Raw genomic sequence first — 27,544 nt, 5'->3', positions numbered from 1 at the left:
ACACTTGGTTCAAGAATCATAAAAGAAGGTTGTATACATGGAAGAATCCTGGAGATACTAAAAGGTATCAAATAGATTGACAGAGATTTAGGAACCAGGTTTTAAATCGTAGGACATTTCCAGGGGCAGATGTGGACTCTGGCCACAATCTATTGGTTATGAACTGTAGATTAAAACTGAAGAAATTGCAAAAATGTGGGAATTTAAGGTGATGGGACCTGGATAAACTGACTAAACCAGAGGTTATACAGAGCTTCAGGGATAGCATAAGGGAACAATTGACAGGAATGGGGGAAAGAAATGCAGTAGAAGAAGAATGGGTAGCGCTGAGGGATGAAGTAGTGAAGGCAGCAGAGATCCAAGGAGGTAAAAAGACAAGGGCTAGTAGAAATCCTTGGGCAACAGAAGAAATATTGAATTCAATTGATGAAAGGAGAAAATATAAAAATGCATTAAATGAAGCAGGCAAAAAGGAATACAAACGTCTCAAAAATGAGATCGATAGGAAGTGCAAAATGGCTAAGCAGGGATGGCTAAAGGACAAATGTGAGGATGTGGAGGCTTATCTCACTAGGGGTAAGATAGATACAGCCTACAGGAAAATTAAAAAGACCTTTGGAGGAAAGAGAGCCACTTGCATGAATATCAAGAGCTCAGATGGAAACCCAGTTATAAGCAAAGAGGGGAAAGCAGAAAAATGGAAGGAGTATATAGAGGGTCTATACAAGGGCGATGTACTTGAGGACAATACAGGGTGATTCAAAAAGAATACCACAACTTTAAAAATGTGTATTTAATGAAAGAAACATAATATAACCTTCTGTTATACATCATTACAAAGAGTATTTAAAAAGGTTTTTTTTCACTCAAAAACAAGATCAGAGATGTTCAATATGACCCCCTTCAGACACTCGAGCAATATCAACCCCGATACTCCAGCTCGTTCCACACTCTCTGTAGCATATCAGGCGTAACAGTTTGGATAGCTGCTGTTATTTCTCGTTTCAAATCATCAATGGTGGCTGGGAGAGGTGGCCGAAACACCATATCCTTAACATACCCCCATAAGAAAAAATCGCAGGGGGTAATATCAGGGCTTCTTGGAGGCCAGTGATGAAGTGATCTGTCACAGGCTGCCTGGCGGCCGATCCATCGCCTCGGGTAGTTGACGTTCAGGTTTCATAACTAACCTTTTTCGTAGGACTCTCCATACAGTTGATTGTGGAATTTGCAGCTCTCTGCTATCTCTGCGAGTCCATTTTCCTGGGCTGGGAACAAATGCTTGCTGGATGTGTGCTACATTTTCATCACTCAATCTCGGCCGCCCAGAACTTTTCCCTTTGCACAAACACCCATTCTCTGTAAACTGTTTATACCAACGTTTAATACACCACCTATAAGGAGGTTTAACACCATACTTCGTTCAAAATGCACGCTGAACAACTGTCATCGATTCACTTCTGCCGTACTCACTAACACAAAAAGCTTTCTGTTGAGCGGTCGCCATCTTAGCATCAACTGACGCTGACGCCTAGTCAACAGTGCCTCAAGTGAACAAATGTACAACTAAATGAAACTTTATAGCTCCCTTAATTCGCCGACAGATAGTGCTTAGCTCTGCCTTTTGTCGTAGCACAGTTTTAAGTTCCTAAAGTTGTGGTATTCTTTTTGAATCACCCTGTATTATGGAAATGGAAGAGGATGTTGATGAAAATGAAATGGGAGATATGATACTGCGTGAAGAGTTTGACAGAGCACTGAAAGACCTGAGTCGAAACAAGGCCCTGGGAGTAGACAACATTCCATTAGAACTACTGACGTCCTTGGGAGAGCCAGACCTGACAAAACTCTATCATCTGGTGAGCAAGATGTATGAAACAGGTGAAATACCCTCAGACTTCAAGAAGGATACAATAATTCCAATCCCAAAGAAAGCAGGTGTTGGCAAATGTGAAAATTACCGAACTATCAGTTTAATAAGGCACACCTGCAAAATACTAACACGAATTATTTACAGACGAATGGAAAAACTGGTAGCAGCCAGTGAGGCAATACTGACCTTACGACTTATCTTAGAAGCATTTATAGACTTAGATAAAGCTTTTGACAATGTTGACTGGAATACTCTCTTTCAAATTCTAAAGGTGGCAGGGGTAAAATACAGGGAGCAAAAGGCTATTTACAATTTGTGCAGAAACCAGATGGCAGTCATAAGAGTCGAGGGGCATGAAAGGGAAGCAGTGGTTGGGAAAGGAGTGAGACAGGGTTGTAGCCTCTCCCCGATGTTATTCAATCTGTATACTGAGCAAGCAGTAAATGAAACAAAAGAAAAATTCAGAGTAGGTATTAAAATCCATGGAGAAGAAATAAAAACTTTGAGGTTCGCCGATGACATTGTAATTCTGTCAGAGACAGGAAAGGACTTGGAAGAGCAGTTGAATGGAATGGACAGTGTCTTGAAAAGAGGGTATAAGATGAACATAAACAAAAGCAAAACGAGGATAATGGAATGTAGTCGAATTAAGTCGGGTGATGCTGAGGGAATTAAATTAGGAAATGAGACATTTAAAGTAGTAAAGGAGTTTTGCTATTTGGGGAGCAAAATAACTGGTGGTGGTCGAAGTAGAGAGGATATAAAATGTAGACTGGCAACGTCAAGGAAAGCGTTTCTGAAGAAGAGAAATTTGTTAACATCAGGTATAGATTTAAGTGTCAGGAAGTTGTTTCTGAAAGTATTTGTATGGAGTGTAGCCATGTATGGAAGTGAAACATGGACAATAAATAGTTTGGACAAGAAGAGAATAGAAGCTTTCGAAATGTAGTGCTACAAAAGAATGTTGAGGATTAGGTGGGTAGATCACGTAACTAATGAGGAGGTATTGAATAGGATTGGGGAGAAGAGAAGTTTGTGGTACAACTTGACTAGAAGAAGGGATCGGTTGGTAGGACATGTCCTGAGGCAACAACAATGTGTGGTTTAAATGATTCTCTTATGTTTTTTATTTACGACAACAGATGGTTTGGATTTACGACGTTTTGTTCGTTTTCGCTAGTATGTATCCTGCCTTTAATTTCGCGCATACCACAAGTGCCCTCTCTCGGTGAAATTTTCTGCCCTAGTGCTTCCAAACCCTCTTTGTGCTAGTTCACAGGTTAAGTACTGATAATAGGTCATCTCTTTATAATTATGCTGTACAGATGGAGGTGATATTTTAATTTTAACTACTGATGACACCTTTGGAACAAGTGTTTTAAGTATCTCCACTGCAGGATGTGATTTTAGTAAATGACCAAAAGTTTTTGTGCTTGTAATACTTTGGTAATTTTCATTGTTACTTAAAGCTATAAGTGTTTTTTTCTTCTACCTGGTTATGTTGCTAAGTTTTTTGCTAATGAACGTGTCTTCCTGTTCAGGTGTATTTTTGCTTCTGATGAAGCTATATTTAGATATACCGAAACTGTGATCAACGATTTCAAGAAATCTTTATTCTGCAACTGTTTGGCTGTTATCATTTACCATGAAGATTTTCAACAGTTGTTGCTTCAGCCATGTTTAAAATTTTGAGCTACAAACATGTTCTTAAAGTGCCAATAACTGGGTGGTTTACCATATATAGAAAAGTTTTAATAAACAGCAAAATGTTCTCAAAGTGACAACATTATAGAAAAGATGGAAAAAAATAAAAGAAGCATGGAATGTCATCAAACAGGAGATAAACAGAAAAAAAGGCAAAACAGGTAAACATACAATTACAGTACAATGGTACCACAATAAATGATCCCCAAAAAACCGAAAACTTTGAAAATCAATATTTTAGCAAACATAGCTGCCAAGACACGACACAAATTTGACAAAATACAACCTGTACAAACAATGAACTATGTTCCAAACACAATAATGCTGTGACCCACCAGTTCGGAAAAAATAAGCATTGCTGTTCGGAACCTAAAAAATAAAACCTCAGCAGGTATAGATGAGGTGCCTGTGCGGTTGCTGAAAGACAGTACCAAAGCCCTTTTAGTGAACATCATAAATGAATCATTCTTCACAGGTTGCATGTAAAGGTCCTGCCCCTACATCAACAAGGAGACTGAAAATATAGAAAATTATAGCTCTATCTCTTTAGTGTCATCTTTTTCAAAAGTAATGGAAACCATAACAAAATTTAGACTGTTGGGGCACCTAACAAAATACAATCTTCTGTGTAAAGAACAGTTTGGATTCAGACCAAGTAAAAACACACAATCAGCTACAGCTACAGCTAAATTTACAAATGATGTTCTGGAAGCACTAGATAAAGGAGATCAAATAACAGACGCCTTCCCTGACTTCAGCAAAGCCTTTGATGACGTAGAACACAGAATTCTGTTAAATAAACTTGAAGCTTTATTTGCAAGAGGGGTGACAAATAGGTGGTTTTGTTCAAACCTAAAAAACACAGAGTGCAATGGGTAGAGATCTCTCAAACAAACTCCAAATATACCATAAAACACCCTTCTCATCCAGAATACACTAATATTGGAGTCCCCCACGAAAGCGTGCTTGGCTTGATACTCTTCTTGATATACAGAGAGGTCCAAAAAAATGTATCCACTGTTTAAAAGTCCATAACTGGCAAACTAATTGACGGAGTTGTCTTATCTTTGGTAGTGTAATAGTGCGTAGTTCCAGTAATCGCCACACAAGCGTTGTATTGGTTTGTCAGATGACAGTCGCCAGATAGTCAGTGTACTGTTATTAGTCGCACCTAGTTACTCAAGTAAATATGGCTGGCACAAAGCTTACATTCGATGAAAGGAAGTCAGTTCTGAAGTGGTATTTTAAGTAGGAAAACATTAATGAAGTTCAACGGCAATGGCAAAATGAGTATCAAACAGAGCAACCGACACATTTAACGATTCGTCGCATTCGAGACAAATTTGAAGCTGGAGCCTGTGTTAAAGATGTACACAAACAATGATCTGAACAACCTGTAATGGTAACAAGTCCAGCTAACTCCCATTGTGTGTTACAACAATTCACTCGCTCACTACAAAAGTCTGAGAGACAGTGTGCCCGTGAAACTGGAGTGAGTCACTCAAGTGTTCGGCGAATTTTGAAGACAGCAAAGTGGAAGTGCTATGGTCTGATGAGGCACAGTTCAAATTCAATGGTACAGTAAATCGCTACAGTTGCATCTACTGGGCTGCCGAAAATCTCAATGTCCATGAAGACAAAGCTGTGCCTTTGCCAGGAGTAAATGTGTGGTGTGGGTTGTCTTACCGGGGCTTGATTGGGCCATTCTTCTTTGATGGCAGAGTTATTGATGAGGTGTACCTTCAGAAGCTTCAGACATCCATTTTACCAGCCATCCGAGACTTGTATGGAGACAGAAGAGTTTACTTTCAACAAGATGGTGCCCCAGCCCACTACCAAAATCGTGTTAGGGCGTATCTCGACGAAAATCTACCAGTAAGATGGATAGGCTGTAGAGGTGCTGTGGAGTATCCACCATGTTCCCCAGACCTAACTCCTCTGGACTTTTACCTGTGGGAAACACTAAAAGACGTCGTTTATTGACAAAAGCCACGTACATTGGATGAACTTCGAGAATCCATCGTACAAAATGGCTCTGAGCACTATGCGACTTAACTTCTGAGGTCATCAGTCGCCTAGAACTAATTAAACCTAACTAACCTAAGGACATCACACACATCCATGCCCGAGCCAGGATTCGAACCTGCAACCTTAGCGGTCGCTCGGCTCCAGAGTGTAGCGCCTAGAACCGCACGGCCACTCAGGCTGACAATCCATCGTACATTCACGTGCAAATATCCAACTGAACATGTCGTAGTCAGTAGTTCGTGCTGCAGTTTGGTGGCATCGTTTGCGTGTGGATGTTAATGGTGACTATCTCAAACACCTACAGTGATATCTTTAAGTTGGACTCTAAGCTATGTTTCACCAAAAATGAGACAACTCCATCAATTAGTTGCAAGTTATGGACTTCTAAACAATGGATACATTTTTTTGGACCTGTCTGCATATCAATGATATTTCGCAGTGTGTCAAACAGTCAAACAGATTGAAACAGTATCGTTTGCTGATGGCAGTAACATTCTAATCAGTGGAACATCAAGTGTTCTAAAGGAGAAATCTGAAGAAACACTCATGCATGTATGTGGAAGGGTAGGCAACAAAAAATTAATTTTAAATGTAAAAAAACCAACAGTATTAGTTTTTACACAAGCAGAAAACCCAAAGAGAACTCTTTAAAAGTGAAAGATGAGCTCATAGAATTGTGTATAACAGACAAAATTTCTGGGGATGCATGCTGACATACAGCTAAAAGGGACTGGGCATGTTACTGCCCTTGCGAAACAAATAGCTTCATCATCCTTTGCTTTGAGAATAATAAATTCAGTCTGTAATACCTCAGGCACCAGAACAACATATTTTACACACGTTCATTTGTGACGAGTTATGAGATAATGTTCTGGAGAACAAATGAGCAGAACAGGCAACTAATCTTTAAGCTACAAAAAAGTGTTGTACAAGTTACGCAAAAAGTAGCAAGAGAGCTCACTGCACTGAGTTGTTTAAATCTATGGGAATCTTGACTGTTCCGTGTGAGTACATTTTACAAACAGAGATCCACATTAAAAAAAGACATTGATCAGTACCCAATGAACAGGTCTCTACAAAAATATGGAACCAGATCCAGCCACCACTTACATCTCTATAGAAAAAATAAAACAAAAACCCCAGATAATGTGTTATTATACAATGGAATCAAACTGTACTAGTGACTACCACAAGAGATCAAAAAGGAAATATTAGAAAAGTATTTTTGTACCATAAAAGATTATCTAAAATGATGTGTAAATTTTGTTGACAATTATGCTAATAATTAATTACTGCAATTAAGAGGCATTTTATGATATGTTCTACTGAACAGTGAAATAGAATGTCCAAATGGGCAACTCAGTAAAGCAAGAAATGTATGCATCTATTTATGTGTGTAATTGTATACGTTTCTATATCTGTGTGTCTGTATTTTATGTATTTGTGTGCTGGCAACAACCACACAATTAACATTGTCTACAGATGGATAAATAAATAAACATAATTAAACCAGACGAAATAATTTATAATCGATTGTGATACTGCACAGCCAGCCAATAAAAATTCTTCATGTTTTCAATAACACTTACTCAATGTTTATTTCTGGTATCTCTGTTGGATGTGATCAAGATATTATAGAAAAATATAAACAGCTGTTTCTGACAATTTGAAATCTGAATTGCCATATTTCACCTGAATAAGTCGTTCAACAAAATCTTTAGAAACTGCAATACATCATTAATATAATTTATTGTAGTCATATAACTGGCATGTGACAAGTTTCTGCATGTCACAATGTTCTAATATCACTTTCATGGGGACCATTACATGCAGAAAACGTGTACTCTTTCACCTACAGCACATCTAACACCTCACTGAAGATAGCGCTGAGCAGCAGGAACTTTCCCACAGGTGAAATACCAGTCACGCTGTGCTTCTGTCTAATGAAGTCTCATTTACAGGATAACAATAACTGATAGCTGCATGACAACCAACATAGTACAAATAAAAGTAAATTTCCATGTTCATTTCTTTATAAGTGTGCAGTGTGGCAAGATCGGTGAAGTGTCCATAGGGCCTGTTATTTTGTGAGAACAAATTACAGAATATGATTGCTATCTCTTTAGATGGACAACTGTAATTCCACTGGAACAATGTACTTTCAGCATGAGGGAACCGCTCCACATTCTACCACACGTGACACACAGTAAACATACTTCTGTTTTAATTGGTGGACTTGTCACAAAAGTACCTCTTTCTGGCCACCAACTTGCTTTCTCCGCTTGTCACACACACCTAAAGACTCCATCAGGACGTCAGGAACAAACTATAAATGATGGGAACATTTAAGCTGCTTCATGAAACCTGCTGTCAACAAAAAGGAATAAAGAGGTGTACTGATAAGAAAGAACCATATAGGAACACCCAGATTTACTGAGACCAACACACAACACACACACCTGAGAGTATGAAAGTGCATGTAAATGGTGAACTTTATTGTGAACTGTCTGATTGTGACCAGTTGCAAATTTATTTGGGACTGCTAAAACATTATTGTGAACTGTTGGAAATATATTATAAACTGTTGGAAATATATTATAAGCTGTTGTAAATTTGCAACCTGACAGACAAATAACAACAACTAAGACATTTAAAAAAATACCACAAAGAAACCATTTCACTGTGATAACGATTTAAAAGCATTTATCATGGCAACCATTCAAAACTGAGCATATGTATTTTTACTGTCCTCCTGAGCCATCATATTGTCAAAATCCAAGTTGTGCAGTGTAGTAACATATGTCCAGCTTCATTTGTGAAAGTAACAGCCTAGGCATTATCACTATCTTCACTGCTGGAGTGTTCCCCAGTCCCACAAAAGGTTTCCGAGTCTTTCAACATGAATCTATGTGATAAAGGTGTTGAATGCAACCCAAATGGAGAAGAAAGTCCAACCTTAAACACACCGATGTCATGCATATTATAATTTTCTGAGTATTCAATGTTACTGTCAGTTTTTCCATTTTCTGAACCTACTATTTTTCTATGATTAAGGTCCCTGTCGACCCCTTCACTTGTGAATGAGGAATTGTCTTCATAACAAACTCCACTGTTAGCTTGCTGACATTCTTCAAACACAGGGTCAGACACACACACATCCTTGACCCCTTCTTCAACTGGTCTGCTCTGGTCAACAGGAGTTTCAGTTTTTAAAGCCATTGTATCTGCTAACTCAGCCTCTTCCACTGGTCTGCTATGACTATCAGAAATTTCAGTATTTAAAGCTACTGTATCTGCTAACCCAGTCTCTTTAACAACAATTTCTGCTTCACATATGCCCTCTCTAGCTCTTTTATTTTTGAGAGCCTTTTCCTCTCGTTCTTTCCACTCTTTTGCTTTGTCAACAAGAATACTTTTTAGTTCATCTAACATCAGTTTTGAGCAATTCTTCTGTTGTTGTTTTTCAGTTCTGCTACATTCAGCACTGTCATATAAGTCAATTTCATCATCAAAATAGTCTGCAGTGCTTACGGCTTCGAACACTTCGTCTTCAACATCAGGATCTAGGTCTGTTTTTCCAACATGTATTTGTTTAATATTTTCATTCCCACTGTGGCTTCTAGCAGGCCAATCCTCCTCCTCTTCCAAATTTTTTGGCGGTTCTTGATTGTTTAAAGTGTTCAGAAATGATATTCCTCGCTCACAACAACTCCTGCACATATCAAGCTCTTTCAGGATATCATTCAATGCAGTCTGCAAATCTGGTGTTGACAATTCACTGTTTAAGTCATCAAGATTTTCCCTTGTTTCCAGATATTCTTCAACAACATGAGTTCGATACAGAATGTTTTGTAGATGTAATGTGGTGCTGTGAACCGAAACAAATAAGGCATCATATTTTAGCTTTTTTGGTGGACCACTGGCAGGTGGTTCATTACTTGGTGATCTTCTGGGCACACCATATGTGCTGAAAATTCGATATTCTGTATCGAGTTGTTTGGTAAGTGTTGATATGTCTTCTAAGAGCTCATACAGAATCTTTGGGTTGACACATGATGGTTCAGCTCTCAATTCAGGATGGAAAGTAAGAACGAGGCGGCGAAGGAACTCAGATTGCAGTAAAAGATAACAATTCTGCAGCACCTGTGGAACAGATATCACATTAATTTTAATTTGATGTTTCAAAAACATTTTCTCACACACAGCACAATAGCAAAAGCACAAGAGATATCAAACTTTTATAGAGCCCTACACAATGCAACACTATTTAACAATTTAAGATAATTATGCAAAAAAGACAGCACAGGCAGGTAAAAGGGAGGACACAGTGCAGAAGGATCTTCCCTGCAGCCACATGTATAGTGCAAACATTAACAGATATGAGTGCTATCTGTAAAAACACATGGGCAAATTTGTCTCACTCTGTTCTCACATGAACACCTGCACAAAGTCAACAACTTCAGTAAGCCCCATAAGTATTACCTGGCATTTAAGCAAACTGAAGACCTGGCCAGCATGGCTGAACCACTGTGCTTACAAGAAACAGGGATGGGAGTTACTGGTAACATACACTTCAGTATTCTTACGAGTGGAGTGCTGCTACTTGCTACATGCCATGGCCTGTATAGCAAAAAACTGACTGGCAGCTCTGTTGAAAAATACTTCTTGCACATTTTGACAACATTTATTCATAGTGTAATGTATGTGAATAGTTATATTTTTTAATATACCATTGTCCACTTTGACACTGATGTTTCATTTTTTGTAAAATATAACATAGTTTACATTTTGTTTTTAAAACTATACTGACTCGTTCGCATGTAATGGTTTGTTTATTCTGGCAACTTTTAAATCAAATCCTACATATAGAACACAACTAGTTTCAGAATTTCCTTGCCAGCCTTGAAGTCTAGTTGTGTGTGACAACAGAAACTTTTGCAAAGCTGATACTCTTTGTATTTTTCACAATCTGCAGAAATTGATGCCTAAGAATGCATTTATTCATATTGTCAATAGGATATTTACTGTGTGTACTTTTCTTCTTTTTCTTTAGACAGATATTTGAATCCTACTCCACTCAGCATTGTGTCCCTTCAACCATAATGGCACACCATGTATGAGACTAATCTGGAAAGTAAGGTTATAAGATTTTTTTGAAGTACAAAAAAGGAATTTATTTTAATAAAAATTACATGCATTGTAGAATAGGTCTTGCATTATTTTTTCTACATAATCACCATGTACCTCAATACATTTTGTCATCCAGGAGATGAGTTTCATGATTCCTGTGTCGAAGACGTCTCCTGTCAACTTTTTCAGCCAGTTCTTCACTTAGATTCTCACCCCGTCGTCATCAGAAAAGTGTTTTCCATGAAGGAGTTCCTTCAATTTAATGAACAGATGATAGTCACTGGGTGCGAGATTGGGGCTGCAGGGGGGTGGCTTAAAACATACCAACCGAACGAAGTCAACAACACTTGTGTTGCATGAGCGGTGAGCAGACGTGCATTTTCATGAAGCAGACAGACTCCCATTGTCAGCATTCCACGATATTTGTTTTGTATGGCTCTGTGAAGTTTCTTCATGGGCTCACAATATCTTCCACCATTTATTGTTTCACTTCTTTCCAAACAATCAATGAGCAGAACCCTTTTCTGATGCAAAAGAACTGACACCATGATTTTCCTCACTGTTTGCTGAGTTTTGAATTTTTTGGCTGAAGAAGAATGAGTATGGTGCCAATGCATTTATTGTCTTTGCTCTCTGGAGTACGTGATAAGCCCGAGTTTCATTTCCTGTCACTACAGAGTTGAGAAAATCCTTGCCTTCAGTCAACAAAATGGTCAAGAAATTTGCGAGCACCACTGACTGCTCATTCCATCTGCTTCGGTAAGCATCTTGGGCACCAATCACACACACAACTTGCAATAATTGAGTCGATCAGTTATGATCTTGTGAACAACATTTCATGAAATGTTTGGACAAACTGCATGCTGGTCTCCAATTGCTGAACAGTGATCAGAGAGTAGACGTTCTTCAATTTTCTGCACCACATCATTAGTCACAACACACGGCCTTCTGCTTTTGTCTTTATCGTAAATTTCGGTCCTTTCAAAATTGAAATTCCGTACCCTTTTCATCACATGCTGCCTTGACATTACATCCCCTCCATAAGCTGAAACAATTTTGTGATGAATCACAGTGGAGTTCATGCCCTTAGCATTTACGTAGCGAATTACAGCACACACTTCGCACTTGGCGGGAGCTGAAATGAGAGCGCTCATCTCTAACTGTCACTACAACAATAACTGACCAGCTACTGGTTGTTGGGAATGCTCATTCCTTCTGCTGGCTTCTTGCCACATGGCAGTGGTACCAACTTCCCCCACAGAGATTCCATGCTAAATCTACTTGCCTTGTTAACTTGGTTTCCAGATAACTCTAGTACTTATTCAACTTTAATATTCTTCTTATCCTTGGCACCAATAAACTGCATGACATTACCTGCAAGCCATTGCAGCATTTCTTACAAGTCTTTTGCAGTCTTGCACTGCAAGTTAACAATATGTGCTATTTTGAACTGCAATGTGACCAAGTTATTTCCCCTAAGGCCAGGTCTACAGCTTGCTTTGGTGAGTAATACTTATGAACATAGTTAACACATGTACAGCTGCTGTCTGTTTTTCATTACCTTACTCAGCAGTTGTAGTGTTAAGTGTGTCAGATAGCCAGCGAATCCAAATTAATTTTCTACAATTAAATAAAACAGTCATTTGGGGAAAAATGCATCATCTCATTTACTCTTTCATAAAGAAATTAATTATTCCATAACACATATCAGATCATAATAGGTGTGCCTCACTGATGCTAAGAATGCCAGGATGGCAACCACCAAACTATAAATGCAGATGATGATACTGGTGCAGCTATCTGTAGTACAGCTGTGATATAGGCATTATAATTAAAATTAATTTAATGTTAGACTCTTTCTGTAGCTGAATGGTTAGTGTCACTGTCTTCAGTGCAGAAGGACTTGCATTCAATCCCGGAACCACCCCAGATTTTTTTCTGACATAGGAGGTCTGGTGCAGGGTCCACTCGCCCTTGTGAGGTCAAATGAGGAGTTGCTTGAATAAAGAAGCAACAGCATTATCAGCTTTCATCTACTGGCAATAAAGGCTGGAGGGATTTCCAACAACCTGACTACATGCCCAGGATCATAGATCACTCCTCATATTGCCGTGTAGGTAGCAGTCAGCCAGTCGAAATAGGCTTAAGGCCTAATCTGTAGTGTTGACTTACTTTACTTCTAAATTTGAAGTTCCTCTTCAGTTACCATGTTTTACTGCAATGAAATATGTTATGCTGTGTGTTTTTCATATCATTAATCAGTCCAAAAACTACTGAAACATGTCTACGGATGTGAACTCCTGAAACATGTTTTTAAGGTATTTCAAAGCAGAACTTTGAGCTTTTATGAAAATTTTTATATCATTGCGCATTGATTTAGCTCCAATTGCAAAACACATTACCAACCATAGGCTTTGTAAGACTTTATCAGATAGGAACAGTCCATTTAATATTTTCGATCAAATTCTGACAAGACGATCAGTGTCGTCATCAAGATCATAATGTTGGTTCATCCCTGTTACATCTTATCAGCCAGCACATTTCCAGTTACCAGTTTAGCTTTAAACTATCATAACTGAATGACAATTAACCGTGTGTGTGTGTGTGTGTGTGTGTGTGTGTGTGTGTGTGTGTGTTATACGAAGGTCTATTAAATATTCCAGATTCTTCAGTTCCTTGCAGTGTCACACTATGAAAGCACTGTTACAAATCTTATGATTATAAAGCACTGATTGAGAAGTCAGTAGGGCAATATACAGCGACAATTTCTCAAATAAAAAGTCTATATAAAATTATTTTTGTATGCACAATAGAACAAGCATTACAACAGATTTATCCATATGGTGCTCTTACCTTTAGCACATCAATTTTGACCTCTTGTGAGGTGCTGCCTTCTTCTTCACAGGTAGCACCAATGGTGTTGAGAAAATCGGCCTCTTGAAATGCTAGGTAGAACTGCTGCCTGTCCAGCTGCCCTCTGCAACAGTCACCACATCCTCACTAAGCCTCTCTCAATTAATGAAAAGTTGTTTATGTACTTCTCAGGCTCTGCAGTCATAGCTTCTAAGAATAACTCACAACATATAGATAACATAATATGACTAAATTGCTGGATTCCGAGGATGGTCTTCCCCATATGAGGTATCTCAAACAGAATAACCACCTCCATGTGAAACAGGTTTCTGAAAATGTCATGTGAAACCCAACTCAATTTTCTCACATTACTTGCTGAAAGCCGTGGATTAAGCCAGTCAGGTAGATGCAGTATTTCTTGACTTACCAAAAAACAGTTTGACTCTGTATCCCACCTACACTTATTACTGAATGTACGATTGATTGCGGTATCAAGCAAAATCTGAGACACTAGAATTAAGCCTTTGTGGTAGGAGGGAGGACACAGCATATCATTGTGGGTGGTGAGAAGTATATTGGGAGCTTTGATGTTCATGTTGTATATAAATGATTTTTCAGACAATATTAATCATAAGCTCAGACTTTTCCCAGATGATGCAGTTGCCTGTAATGAAGTACAGTCTGAAAAAAAGCTGCACAAATATTCAGTGTAATCTTGATAAAATTTGAAAGTGGAGCAAAGATTGGCAAAATTTTTTAAATCTTCAAAATGTAAAATGGCACACTTCACCAAACAAAACAAAATCATAGTATCCTATGACTACAACGTCAACAAATCATAACTGGAATTGGCCAACGCTCACAATTACCAGTTTTAACAGTTTGTAGAGATATGAAATAGAATAATCAGTCTCAGTCATTTGTGAAGCAGGTGGGAGACCAGTTCATTGACAGAATACTAGGGCAATGTAAACAGTTTATAAAGGAGACTGCTCACAAAACACTTGCGCAATCCATCCTCGAATACACGTTTTCAGAAATAACTGCAGCCAGTTGCACTTTGTGACGACTCCAACGGGGGCAGCTGCGCGAATTGTGGCAAGACGCTTCAGACTGTGCAGCTACTCCACACGGCACAAAATTATGGGATTAGAGGGAAATCTCAACAATGGTTCACTTCATATCTGGAAACTAGGGAGCAGAGGTTGACCTCCAGTATCAACTAATTGGAAAGAGGCTTGAATCTCTGACTCGGGTCATGTAATGTGTGAAGTTGCACAAGGTCCTGTTCTGGGTCTACTGCTTTTCTTTATGTTTATCAATGATTTGTCACCAGACGTGACAGGTGACATAAAAATTGTCCTCTTCACAGATGACAAACATGTTGCTATGAAAGGTATAGAACGTAATATAAAGGATAACAGAATAGTGATTATGCTTAACTTGCACAAAACATAATGTATACAGTTTCTGACATGGAACTATTGTAAAAGTGAAAGTTTATTGTCCAAAGATGACCAAATGGTCAGTGAAGCCAATCATTTTAAATTTGCAGGACTGGGTGTAGCTGGACGGCCTTCTTGGAAGTATCATGTTGAAGATCTCGAGCAGAAACAGAATGCTACTTTCTCACATTATAAGAATGATGTCCAATGTCTCTGAGACTGAAAAATAAAAGTTCGTTTACTTTGCTTACTTCCACTCCATTATACCACATAATAGTATATTTTGGGACAACTCTGTGCCCTCACCAAGAATACTCTTAGCCCAGAAACAAGTGGTCAGGCCTATCTCTAGCACCAGTTTGCGAATTTTCTGTACGACATTGTTCGGAATTCCAACTCTGCCATCCCAGCACACACATTCGATCATGTGATTTGTCGCTGACAGTATGGAATCGTTTATAAGAAACTGCAACATTTGTTCAGTGAACATTAAGTGGAGAAATAGTTGACACTTCCTTAAGCATTGCACAGGAAGGTGAGCACTATTCAGCAGGTTTCAATTTTAATATGCTTCCAGCGGAAAAAAATTGATAAACCTCAAATATTCAAATCCAAAACAAAGGTTTCCGAGCAGCACCCTCCTCCTGTTCTTCACAGGAGTTCCTTGCAGTGCTTGAGAACTTTTCTCTGTTCTCTTCAAATATTTTTTCATGTTTTATGAATTATTTCTTTATAAACTTTCAAAGAGGAGCTCAAAAAGTAGAGGTGGTTAGGAGTTTCAAGTACCTAGGTGAATGGAGCAAATATAACAACCTTGCAGGGAAAGCAATGGAAGCAAGAAGGAGCAAAATGGAACTAGCTTTTCAGAAAACCAAAAACACATACAATAATAAAGCCCTCTCTTGGAACACCAAAATTAGGCATTATAACACAGTAATTAAGCCAGAAGCACTCTATGTAGCAGAGACACTAGTCATGGGGAGGAAAGGGCAAATGGAGAATTTGGAAATCAAGGAGAGGAAAATTTTGAGGAAGATCATGGGTCCCAAATTCCAAAATAACAGGTTTTATATAGAAATGAAGCCCTCTATGCAAAGTCAGAGAGACTCTCAGAAACCACGAGGAAAAGGAGGACTGATTTCTATGGACACATACTCCAAATGAATCCCGACAGACTAACTACACAAACCTTTGACTTCTGTTTTTTAAAAAAAAGACTAAACCCAATTGGTTTAAGTGGAAAAGGATTTGAGAGAACGCCAGATTACCCAAGTCACGTTAAAGAATGGTATAGCCAAGACCATGACCAAAGACAAACTAAGAGGTTCCAAGTTAAGATCAACACCAGGAAACTGATTCACATATCAGAGGAGGAAAGAAATAAGAGATCCGATAGAATGAAGAACTATTGGGTGAAAAAGAGATCACAAGCACCTAAAAGTGATTGATCTGACGTACCCCCAAGATGGGTGATTCGAAGTGAGGGGGAGGAAGAAAAAAAGCTTTCTATTCTGGCTTATTCCATGACCAAGTAGATTTGGTTCGCATTGTCTCATTTTGATAAATAAATAAATAACTTGAAGAAGCTCCAATAACTTGTATAATGGCAAGTACACTCTGCCATGCACTTTATGGTGGTTTACCGAGAATGGATGCAGATGTAGATAAATGACATGTGATCAAAACTCAAAGGAAATTTTTGTTTTTCTTAAATAATCTCTATTTATTCAGCAACATCAACTTTGTCCCCTTCAAAACAATCCCCCTCAGATATAATAAACTTGTGCCAGTGCTATTTCCAATCTTGGAAGCATTTCTGGAAATCACTATTCGTTGTGGGGTTCAGCTCCTTCAGTGATTTTATTCTTGTCGCATCACCGATGGCGAAACAACATCCTTTCATGGTTCTCTTCTATTTTGGGAATAGAAAGAAGTGGCAAGAGGCCATGTCTGGCGAATATAGTGGCTGATGCAATGTAATGGTTTTATTTCTTGCAAAAAAATCCACAAACAAGCTTTGAGGCGTGAGTGGAAACATTATCGTGGCGCTATTTCTGCGAGTTTTTTTACCACAATTACCACAATTCTGGCTGTTTTCTTTGGATTGCTTCACACAAATGGTGCATTACTTCCAGGTAGTATTCCTTATTGAGTGTAATACTATAAAGACAAAAACTCATGACACACTATCCCACTGTAATTGAAGAAAACACTGAGAAGAACCTTCACAACATGTGATCAAAGGTGTCAACTTTTTTGGCTTTTGCTCTTCAGGCTGTTTCCATTGGGATGATTGGGCCTTAGTTTCGAGGTTATACCCATATCCCCATGTTTCCTTACCTTCTTTAGAAGTCCTGGACCATTACAGGCTTCATTCAGCAATTACTGAGTGACATCTAGGCAATGTTTTGGGTCACAATGCCTCAATTTCATAAAAAAACTTTGCTGCTACATGTTTCATCCCCAAAACATCTAAAAAAAAAAATGGTTTGGCATGGTCCAAAGGATATGCTGACGTAACCAGCAACCTCTCTGATAGTCATTCGGCAATTTTCCAGAACAATTTTCTTTACTTCTTTCACACTGTCGCTGGTAATTGATGAGCTAAGGTGTCCAGGGCTGTCTTCGTCTTCAACATCTTCTCAATTCTCTTTGAAACATTTATACCACTTGTAAACTCTTGTCTTACTCATAGTAGATTCGCCAATACCCACAGTCAACATTTCAAATGCAGTGCTTCACTTTATTCCATTTTTCAAGCAAAATTTAATGCAAATCCTTCAACCCATCTTTTTCAAAAGTGAAAATTTGCTGAGCACTTGAAAACACACAGAACCAATTCAACAGTCAACAATAAAATAACTATCCAAAACAAATGAAAATGCAAACATACATCAGGAACACGAGTATGAACAACATGAACATTTTTTTGAAAATTGGATATATAAAGCCTACAAAATTAAAAAATTTCAATTACTTTTTGAACACACCTCTTGTATTGTTTTATTTTGTTAAAAAGGTGATAACTTGTGTCACATTCTAGTATATCACTGGACACTTCAAAATGGTGTGCCTGTGGATTGCAGTAGGCCAATAGCAGGCTAGTGGAATGACTGGTAGAGAGCAGCTTGAAAAGCTCATGGAAAATACAGTGGCACTTGCACAGAAATGTAACCTTGTCATGAGCACTGGGTGATTCCACCCCGTTGTTCTGAAGGGGCAGCCACTTCACTTGGCTGTCCCCCAACAATCTGCAAACTTTGAGCATTCTCGTTACTCCCTCTCTCTTTGCCACATAGCAATGCTTTGCTATCTTCATGTAGCACAGCTGCAGAGGAAGCCCTTTATAATCAGGCAATTATAAGCAATACCATTAAATTTTTGCTGAAACACGCAGACAAGGTAGCAAGAATCTCATTAAAAGCTGTGCTTGTGTGGGTTGCAGCAAACGCAGCACATTAAAGTAGGAGGGAGAACATAGCTTACATACTACCCACTGTATCATAAAGATGTGGAAGGAGGAGAAAATTTTATTTTTCACGCAATATTCCTGAACAGCTTGTCAGGTGGCCGACACACAATTTTCACATCACATGCGTTTTTTATCATACGTGATCATTATCAAAGTAAGTGATGTAGTCCACTACGCTATATTTTTTACTCGTATTTTGTTTATGAGATTGCTTTTTAGACGTCCTGGTCAATATCCTTCATTTGTGTGACTATTCTTTTTCTGTACTCTAGTGAGGAACTATTTACTTTAACATCTATGAGTTTCATTCAAATGAAACCTGGTCAGTGCGTCTACCTTTGCCTTACACGTAAGGTGGCACCACGTAACTGCTGGTATGGTGGCACCCACCATTGGTAGAGAGACTGTTGCATGCGCACCGTTTGATGTTGCGTAGCACCAGTGCTGAAGAGAAGGTGGTCACACAAGTTATCGTCCACTACTGAACATGAAGGCGAGTAAGCAGGAACAATGAGGAGTGATTTGATTTTTGGCAGTGGAGGGAGTTGGAGGCCGTGAAATGTATCGACGGATGAAGGCCGTGTACGGTGAGTACAGTCTGAGTCGTTCAAGTGTTGTGGAATGGCACAAACAATTCATAGAGGAGTCTGTGTCACTGGAAGATGATGCTCGTCCTGGACGGGCTCATCATGTCATCACACCAGAAATGGTTGTGGAAGTGAATGCTTTAGTTTTGGACAACCGCAGAGTCACCGTGTACGAGATCCATCAGTTACTGGTATTAGTGTGGGCACTGCCCACACCATAATGCATCAACACTTGAACTTCCAAAAAATCTGTACGCAGTGGGTTGCCCACCAACTGACCCCGAACAGCGCAATACTCGATTGGCACTGTCTCTGAGTCATCTGCAACGTTATCATGAGGAGGAATACAGCTTTCTGTCGCGTACTGTCAAAGGTGACGAAACATGGTGTCACCATTTTGAACTGGAAAACAAGCATCAGAGCAAGCAGTGGAAATATGCGACTTCACCACCTCCAAAGAATCAAAGGCTGTGCACACCAGTTCTGGTAAGGTCATGATGCCCTCCTTTTTTTTACCACAAGGGCCCACTGCTTGTCAAGTTCCTGGAACGGGGAACCACATCAATGCCCAGCTTTATCAATCCACTTTACAGAACCTTAGATGAGCTATCAAGTCGAAATGCCGAAGCAATGGCGTTATCCTCCTGCATGATAATGCCCGCCCAAACACGGCCAATGCAGTGAAGATGACATTGCAGCAGTTTTGGTGGGAAATGCTGGAACATACACCATACAGTCCCAACGTTTCACCGTGCAACTTTCATGTGTTGGACCTCTAAAACAAGCTACTCATGGACATCAATTCAAAATGGACGACAAAGTGTGTGACTGGGTTCAGGACTGGATCTGACAACAGCCTACTAGCTTCTTCAAGGATGGAATTGACCAGCTAGTGTCGCAGTGGGATAAATTTGCAAACAGTTTTGGTGACTATTTTTTAGTAGGTGTACTGGGTAAACTACATTTTTGAGTTAGTAAAATTGTTACCATTACATTACACTAGTGACCAGGTTTGAATGAATGCCCCCTTATATAACAGTCAAATTATTGGCTGTACTGACAGAATCTGTTATAATGACCATTTTCAGACTAACAAGTTGTAGCTTAGTACACAAGATGTGTGTTTATGCAAAGGCTTCAGCTGTCGGGCTGCAACTCCCATATCATGTGGTCATTCACAACATAGCCCCCACCATAAGTATTGTCCTCTTCCCCTTCTCTACTGTACCTTCTTTGTGGATGCAGACCCAAGTTATATTGATTGCCTTCTACCCAGCTGCAGTACTTTCCTGTAGCCAGACAGTCATGCCACATGAAAGTTCTCATGTGATCACTTTTTTATACAGCTGCAATCCAGGTCTTATGGTACTGCTAACTGGTGAACACATACAACCCCATCTCCCCCAAACCTGCTGGAATGGGACCACATTTAGTAGCCATCCACCTGTTCATGATATTGGGGCATATAATTGTTTCAATAGCCTTCCTTGTTTTCCACTGTTGCACTTACGATCTTCAAGCAAAAAAACTGATTTACTGATCACATTCCAGGTGATGTTTGACTGTTACTGATTTGTTGGGTTACCCCAATCATAAGTAATGTACATGTTCTGACATTTCAGTGTTAATTAATCTCCAGCTTTTGCCAACATGAATGTTGCCACATTCATATCAAAGTTTTTAAATGCCTGCAGAGCGAAGACTGTCTAGGAAATCCTTCAACAGGCATCTCAACTCTGAACTGTTCAATGACTTATTTGAACGTAGCATAATTTGTCACTCGATAACTGAAATGAGATGGTATATATAGTGAAGATTATCTACAGATGCTACCAGTTTAGTTGTTCTAAAATGATCCACTGGAAGACAGTTAAAACTTTGGATTTATAATTGTTTACTGTTTCATTATGATGTGGGCTAATATCCAATAAGATTTTATTCATACATGTCATATGATAAAAAAATTAAAAAAAAAACGTACGTTCAGTAGTATATGTACGTAACACAATACCACAAAAGTCTCTAATATACTGAGAAAAAATCTATACAAAACAAAATGATTGTGCCACAACAACAGACTTTCAGCTTGGATATGAAAGTCTGGAAATTATCAGTCACATTTTCCACTTGTGTTGAAAGCTTGTTGAGAACAGAATCTAAATAATAGTGTGCACAAAGTACAATGGTTAAGTATTATCCAAGCACAAATCTTTTTCTGATATCGCATTCACAGCATGAATCGTAATGCCCATTTTGAGTGATTCTGCAGTAATGACGACAAATACCATAATGGTATACTTGTATAGGAATGACTAGAACACCTAGGCAAGAGACCAAGGTGTCTTCTTAGGAAGATTCTGAATCAAATGACATTGCAATTAAAATGAACCAACATCTGTTTGAATTGCCGCATTACTAGATTTTGTCAGGATTGCTTTGAATAGGTATATTTATTCTCTCTCACTCTGAGACATACTTCAGACAATATTAAGTTAGTTTAAACACTTCCACTGGGCAATTACCAGCAGACGTGGTGACTGTCTCCAGCAAGCCTGCAATGGTGGAAGACTGGGGAAGACTCTGCCACATTCAGGAATATTAGGGATTCTAAAATGATAATGAATGTTCTCACTGCTCTTCTTCTTGTTCCCTACTGGACTATTAATTATCTAATCATGAAAGTAATCACTGTTGCTTCCACCAAAGATCGACTCGTCAATGCTCACATGCATCTGCACAAATAAAACAACTGAATAAAGGTAAGAAAAAGCACTGGTTTTAGGGCCTTCTAATGCGTAGTTCGGTTTTAAATTGTTGGCTATGTCACCATGCAGGGACTAACCAATGCATCCGTCACATTTAACCTCAAATAAAATGAGTCATGTTTAAAATATGAAGGCAAGAATTTACAGTAAAATAATGTTCTCTTCACACAGTGGTTGAAATTTTTAAGAAACTGAGCTTATTGCAGAAAACTAACACATCCCTTCACACTGCTCACCATAGTTTCAGATTAGAATATACCTGTCAGTGCGATAGCCTTTGTAAGCTGACTAGCACCATGTGTTTGGTTAAATTTTTAAAAAATCCGTGAAAAATACTTAAAGTCGCTTCAGTACAATTCTAAGATGAATTTCTGTGAGTGCTAACTAATGATATTCTAAGTGTTGATCACTCTCAAAATTAGCTCCAGTTTAGACTAAGACACCTAACCTAAAAATTATTCAGAAGCTTTGTGCTGCATGTTTCTTTCACCCAGCCATCCCCATCACTCCAAGTTCTGCCCTCACCGGCCTGCACTGCCGCAGTTTACTCCTCAACACACAGCACCTGCACCATCATCCACATTGATCATCCCTTATCATTCTTCCTCTAACCGTTCCCAGAACACCTCCATCATTAAACCACCTCTCCCCCACCTAGCTCAGCCCCTACCTACTCCACGTAGGCACTTTTGGCTCTTTTCAGTGCCTCACCCTTACACACATTTTAAGATTTCTCTTCCCATGCGTCATCCAAATGTAACCTACATGCTTCCACACAACCAAAATTTATGCCAAGTGCTTTTACACAACAACAGTCTATTCTCAGCACTTCTGCATAACCTATTTCTCTCCCAGGTGGTTCCACACAACAAATTTTTATCCAAAGTGCTTCTACACAACACTATTTTGTCCAAAGTGCTTCCACACAACAAAATCTTATCCCGCATGCTTTTGCACAAAACTTTTTAATCTCAAGGGCTACTGCACAACCAATTTTAATCTTGAGTGCTTTCACAGGAAGAAGTTTCCTCACCAGTGCTTTCACCAGTGCTTCCACACACTGATACTTCCATCTTCTTCTCTGCATTTCCTCACCAAGTTTTCCACTGTCTATGTCCAGTCTGTCATGGCATATGGTCTCCTTACAGACTGGCTACAGGCAGCCTGTTCTTTGGCCAAGTCACTCTGGGTCCACCCACACCAGCTACATGGTCACAGGCACTGGACACCCCAGATGCAGCTGGATGGTCACTGCTCCCATCTATGGCCAACCACATGGGCAGACTCTCAGCACCTTTCACACCATCTGCTGGGATCCAGCCTTCTCCGCAGTTGTGGAGGGACAGGCCTTGCACCTACCCAGCCAGCAACCAACTTTTTAGAGGCAAGTGGTAGTATAATTCATAAGGGCAAACTTCCCACAGACAGACACAACTCTGCCACAACCTATCTGACCACCACACAGCATCCCAGGCGTTGATGACATCGCTGGTCCCATGAACCTATTCTCTTCCACAGGACACTTGACTGAAAGTATCATGGGGCCCAGATTGTATTTAGGTTGGCCACTCGGGGCATGGCAAGCAGTTCATTCTGCTTCCTCAGCCAGGTGCCAAATGCAGACACATTCCATCAATCAAGAACTCACTTTGGAGCTGCCCCAAAGAAGATGCCATGTTTTGTATCACTGATCAGTTGATGGACTTGCAAGAGTTCTTGTCTTTGTTTCTATCCCAGATTTGACTGAGTTTCATCATGTTGGGCACTTGAAACTGGACTGACACATACTCAGTCTAAGTGTACAATATTTTATCTGTGGATTGTCCCATCAGGACTTGAACCTTTGCTAGTACAGTGCATTGTGTATTTACCAATCAGTGATATTTTCAACCAGTGTTGTTTTCTTTCTAAAGATCTTGAGCATTAGTCCATATTTATGTTTATTTGTTCTTCCACATGAAATGACTTTTGTTCAGGCCTTAGGCCTTTCCATAAGTACTGCTGTTATTTCCATACTTGATAAGAGACTTTCTTTTCAGTACTGTTTATTCTTTATTCAAGAAGAAACCGCCTTTCTAAACTGATTAATTCTTACATTGCACATAATACACATTTGGATAGATGTATTCTTTTTCTTTTTGTTCTATCAAGCGAATATGAACATTTTTTGTCTGGCGAACCAGGGGGACAAAGCACAGATGATGAAAGAGGCTTTGTAATTGGAAAAGGAAGGATAAGGGCTATAAAATATGTGGACAATGAAGCAGTGCTGACTGACTCACAAGAGGAACTACAGAAGATGTTGAAGAGTACTGCATAGAGGGTGAGGAGTATGGAATGAAGATAAATGTAAGAAAGACAAAAGTGATGAGAATAAACAAGGAGCAAGCTCCAGTTATACTCCTAAATGGAAAAAAGATAGAACAACCTTTAATGATGTGGAATGGAAGCTGTACAGAAGAAATAAGGAGAAGGATATCTATGAGAAGCAGAGCATATGGAAAGATCAACCAGTTACTAACATCTAGAAGAACTTCAATGGAACTACAGAAAAGATTTCCTAAATGTTATGTCTAGAATGTAGTGTTTTACAGCAGTGAATCCGGGACACTTAAAAAGACACAAGAAAGATATTTAGAAACCTTGGAAATGGGGCTATAGAGAAGAAAGCTAAAGACGCAGTACACTGACAGACTTAAGAAGTAATGAAGAAAATAGGGGAACAAGGAAGATTATTGGAAGTGATTAGAAAGAGGAGAAAATCTACACTGGGGCATATACTGTGCAGGGACTGCCTGCAACAAAGAATTACAGAGGGAATGAGGGAGGTATGAGACGGAGAGGTAGGAAGAGAATTGGAATGATGGATGACATTAGAAGATGACGAACATAAAAACAGATGAAGGAAGATACTCAGAACATCCTCTGGTTAAAGCCTGTATAATATAGGTACACTGAAGAAGAAACAACAAAAATAGACACTGGCAAGTTGAGAGGATCTAGACGACTCAGTAACCGTGAAATGAAAATCAATGTAGGTATTAGTTCACTTTGTTGAAGTAGTGGTAATGAATCCAACAAGCAATTTGCTAAAAGAGTATTCAACATGAAAAATACACAGGATTCACATATTTCCCAACAATACAGAGTAGAAGCTATGTTCCATTCTTTGTATACACTGAAGATATATCCAAAACACCACACAATTCCGAGCATGATGTTGCCACACAATTCCAAGCATAATGTTGCCCGATTGCACTCCTTAACAGTAGGCAAACTAATTCATGAGGTTAAACCTGGAGTTAAGGATATTACTATCATTATATGCAAAAAGTGTGACAGCTGCATGAAGACTGAGTTTGCATCAGGTCAGAGGGTGACCAGTGTTGGCATTTGGAAGGCAAAAGTCAAACAAATTTTATATCCCTCAATTATTTGTGGTTACAGAGCTCCTAATACAAAAAGAGATAACGAACTTGTGGAGGAAGTAATTAAGAGGTAGTGCTGTTCATGTACATGTTATTATCAAAAAGGGAACCAAGAAATTAAAAGTTAAATATTTTACAACTCCGTCAGTTAAAATTACTTTTGCTTGTCAGAAACTTGAGGTGGCTATATCTTCTTCTTCTTCTTCTTCTTTTCCTTCATCATTTGTCCGCATGCCTGCGGGGTCCGTTACATGAGTCTGTTGTCCCTATTTCGCTCTATCACGGGCTGCATCTGGATGGATGTTCACGCATTTAATGTCTTTGTGAACTGTATCAGCCCAAAGTTGCTTAGGTCATTCTTTGGGTCTACTGACTATGACTACAAGTGTGTCTCCCACCTTGGCAATAGTCATCACCACTCTGTAAAACATAAAACATGCCCAAACCATCAAAGATGACTCTCACGCATCTTATCTTGGATCGGTGCAACACCAAACTGTTTCCTAATGCTGCCATTAGAAATGTGATCTAACTTAGTGAGGCCCACTGTCCACCTTAGCATCTTCGTTTCTAATACACTTGTGGTGGCTATATGCATTATGTATATGAGGTGCACTGTAGATCCCTCTATTACAATGTCATACTATGCCAAAACAGTGTCACATCCATATATGATTTGCAAAATGTGTCAGTCGGCACAAAATACCTGAATTCACTTTTGAAAGAGTTAGTCATTGTAAAATTTCATCTGCAGCCTAAAGTTTCTGTTACTAGAAAGGAGGTTAGTAATGTTTATGAACAGAGATACTATCAGACTGAGGATGACGAGTGTGGAACCACAATAGGAACTGGCTCTCATCACCTTTGCTGTTTTAACATTTGTACCTTCAAAGCACCTTATCAGAAAGAACTAGAATACTGGAATACGCTAATGATTTATGTAATTATGGTGCTGATGAATCATTGAAGGATGTAAAAATAACTTGGATGAAACAATACATGACTTCCAGCACGGGATAGAGCTCGAAGAATTTGTGACAATGGCTGTTAAGTCAGTAGTAAGCATCCACCTATAATGCAAAACCACAGTGAGTGAATCTGGTTGCCTACTAAATAACTTACAGAGGGTGAGTTAAATATCTAGGACCCTATACAGACAAGTTTAGATGGTCACGGCGCATAAATTATATCAAAACTAGGTGTGAAAGCACTCTATACATATTCTCCATCCCAACAGGAAACACACAGGAAGGAAGAAGGAAGATTAGAGCATAGTGATCCATTGACAGCAAGGTCATTAGAGACAGACCACAAGCTCAAACTACAAAAGGATGGGGAAGGAGATCAGCTGTGCCCTTTACAAAGGAACCATGCTGGCACTTGCCTGCAGCAATTCAGGAATGTCATGGAAAACCTAAATTTGGATGGCCAGATGGGAATTTGTACCACTGTCCTCCTGAATGAGAGTCCAGCGTGTCAACCAGTGCATCGTCCGCCTCCGGTAGCTGAGTGGTCAGTGCGACAGACTGTCAATCCAAAGGGCCCGGGTTTGATTCCCGGCTGGGTCGGAGATTTTCTCCGCTCAGGGACTGGGTGTTGTGTTGTCCTAATCATCATCATTTCATCCCCATCAACGTGCAAGTCGCCGAAGTGGCGTCAAATCGAAAGACTTGCACCAGGCGAACGGTCTACCAGACGGGAGGCCCTCGTCACACGACATTTCATTTCATCCTGCTCAGTGAAACTCAGAGGGCATGGACTCTGCCATAGCTTTTCTATGCATCACGAACTACTGTGACCTCAACTACATTACAACTGCATGTGTTTCAAGGGTGATCTGGGTTAGAAAGAGGAAGAATGTGCTACAAACAAATATCTGCAGCCTTGAAAGAACACAGGGAAAGAAGCAGAGACAGAGTTATGATTCACATTATGAGCTGGTGCATCCAAAAGAAGCTTGAGGTTGTTGATAATTAAATGTATTAAGTGTAAGAGATGAATATAGATCTGTAATCAGAAACTTCTGCAGTTTAGTAGAAACTAGCTCAAGTAATAAGGATCAAGATATCACAAGAAGGCGCAAGGAAGGTGAAGAGCGCCCAGAAACTCCAAACGTGTCTTAGGTCTTAGTTATAAAAAGCTTTCTCCGCACAATATTTTACTGTGACATAACATATGTTGCAGGTCATGTAATAAAGAAACTACATTAATTGTACAGTGCATGCACTGAGGAAGCAACAGTAAAAAAAACACACACCA

General features: G+C 39.3%; 1 protein-coding gene across 2 annotated transcripts in view; it reads right to left on the bottom strand.

Annotated features, from left to right (window-relative positions):
* Nucleotides 1–7,177: 7,177 nt before the first annotated feature.
* Nucleotides 7,178–27,544, bottom strand: part of LOC126266595 (vezatin-like) — a 102,169-nt gene continuing 81,802 nt past the window's right edge. For both annotated transcript variants that reach the window (XM_049970910.1, XM_049970911.1), the window contains 2 exons: nt 13,589–13,712; nt 7,178–9,748 (listed from right to left, as the gene is read on the bottom strand). In XM_049970910.1, coding sequence (XP_049826867.1) covers nt 8,435–9,748; nt 13,589–13,712 — 1,438 coding nt within the window. In that variant the 3' untranslated portion in view covers nt 7,178–8,434. The remainder of the gene's footprint in view (nt 9,749–13,588; nt 13,713–27,544) is intronic.

This window comes from Schistocerca gregaria, chromosome 4 (genome assembly GCF_023897955.1).
Source record: "Schistocerca gregaria isolate iqSchGreg1 chromosome 4, iqSchGreg1.2, whole genome shotgun sequence".
Lineage (NCBI taxonomy): Eukaryota > Metazoa > Arthropoda > Insecta > Orthoptera > Acrididae > Schistocerca > Schistocerca gregaria.
Note: the sequence above shows the minus strand (reverse complement) of the source record. Positions and strands in the feature narration are given on the sequence as shown.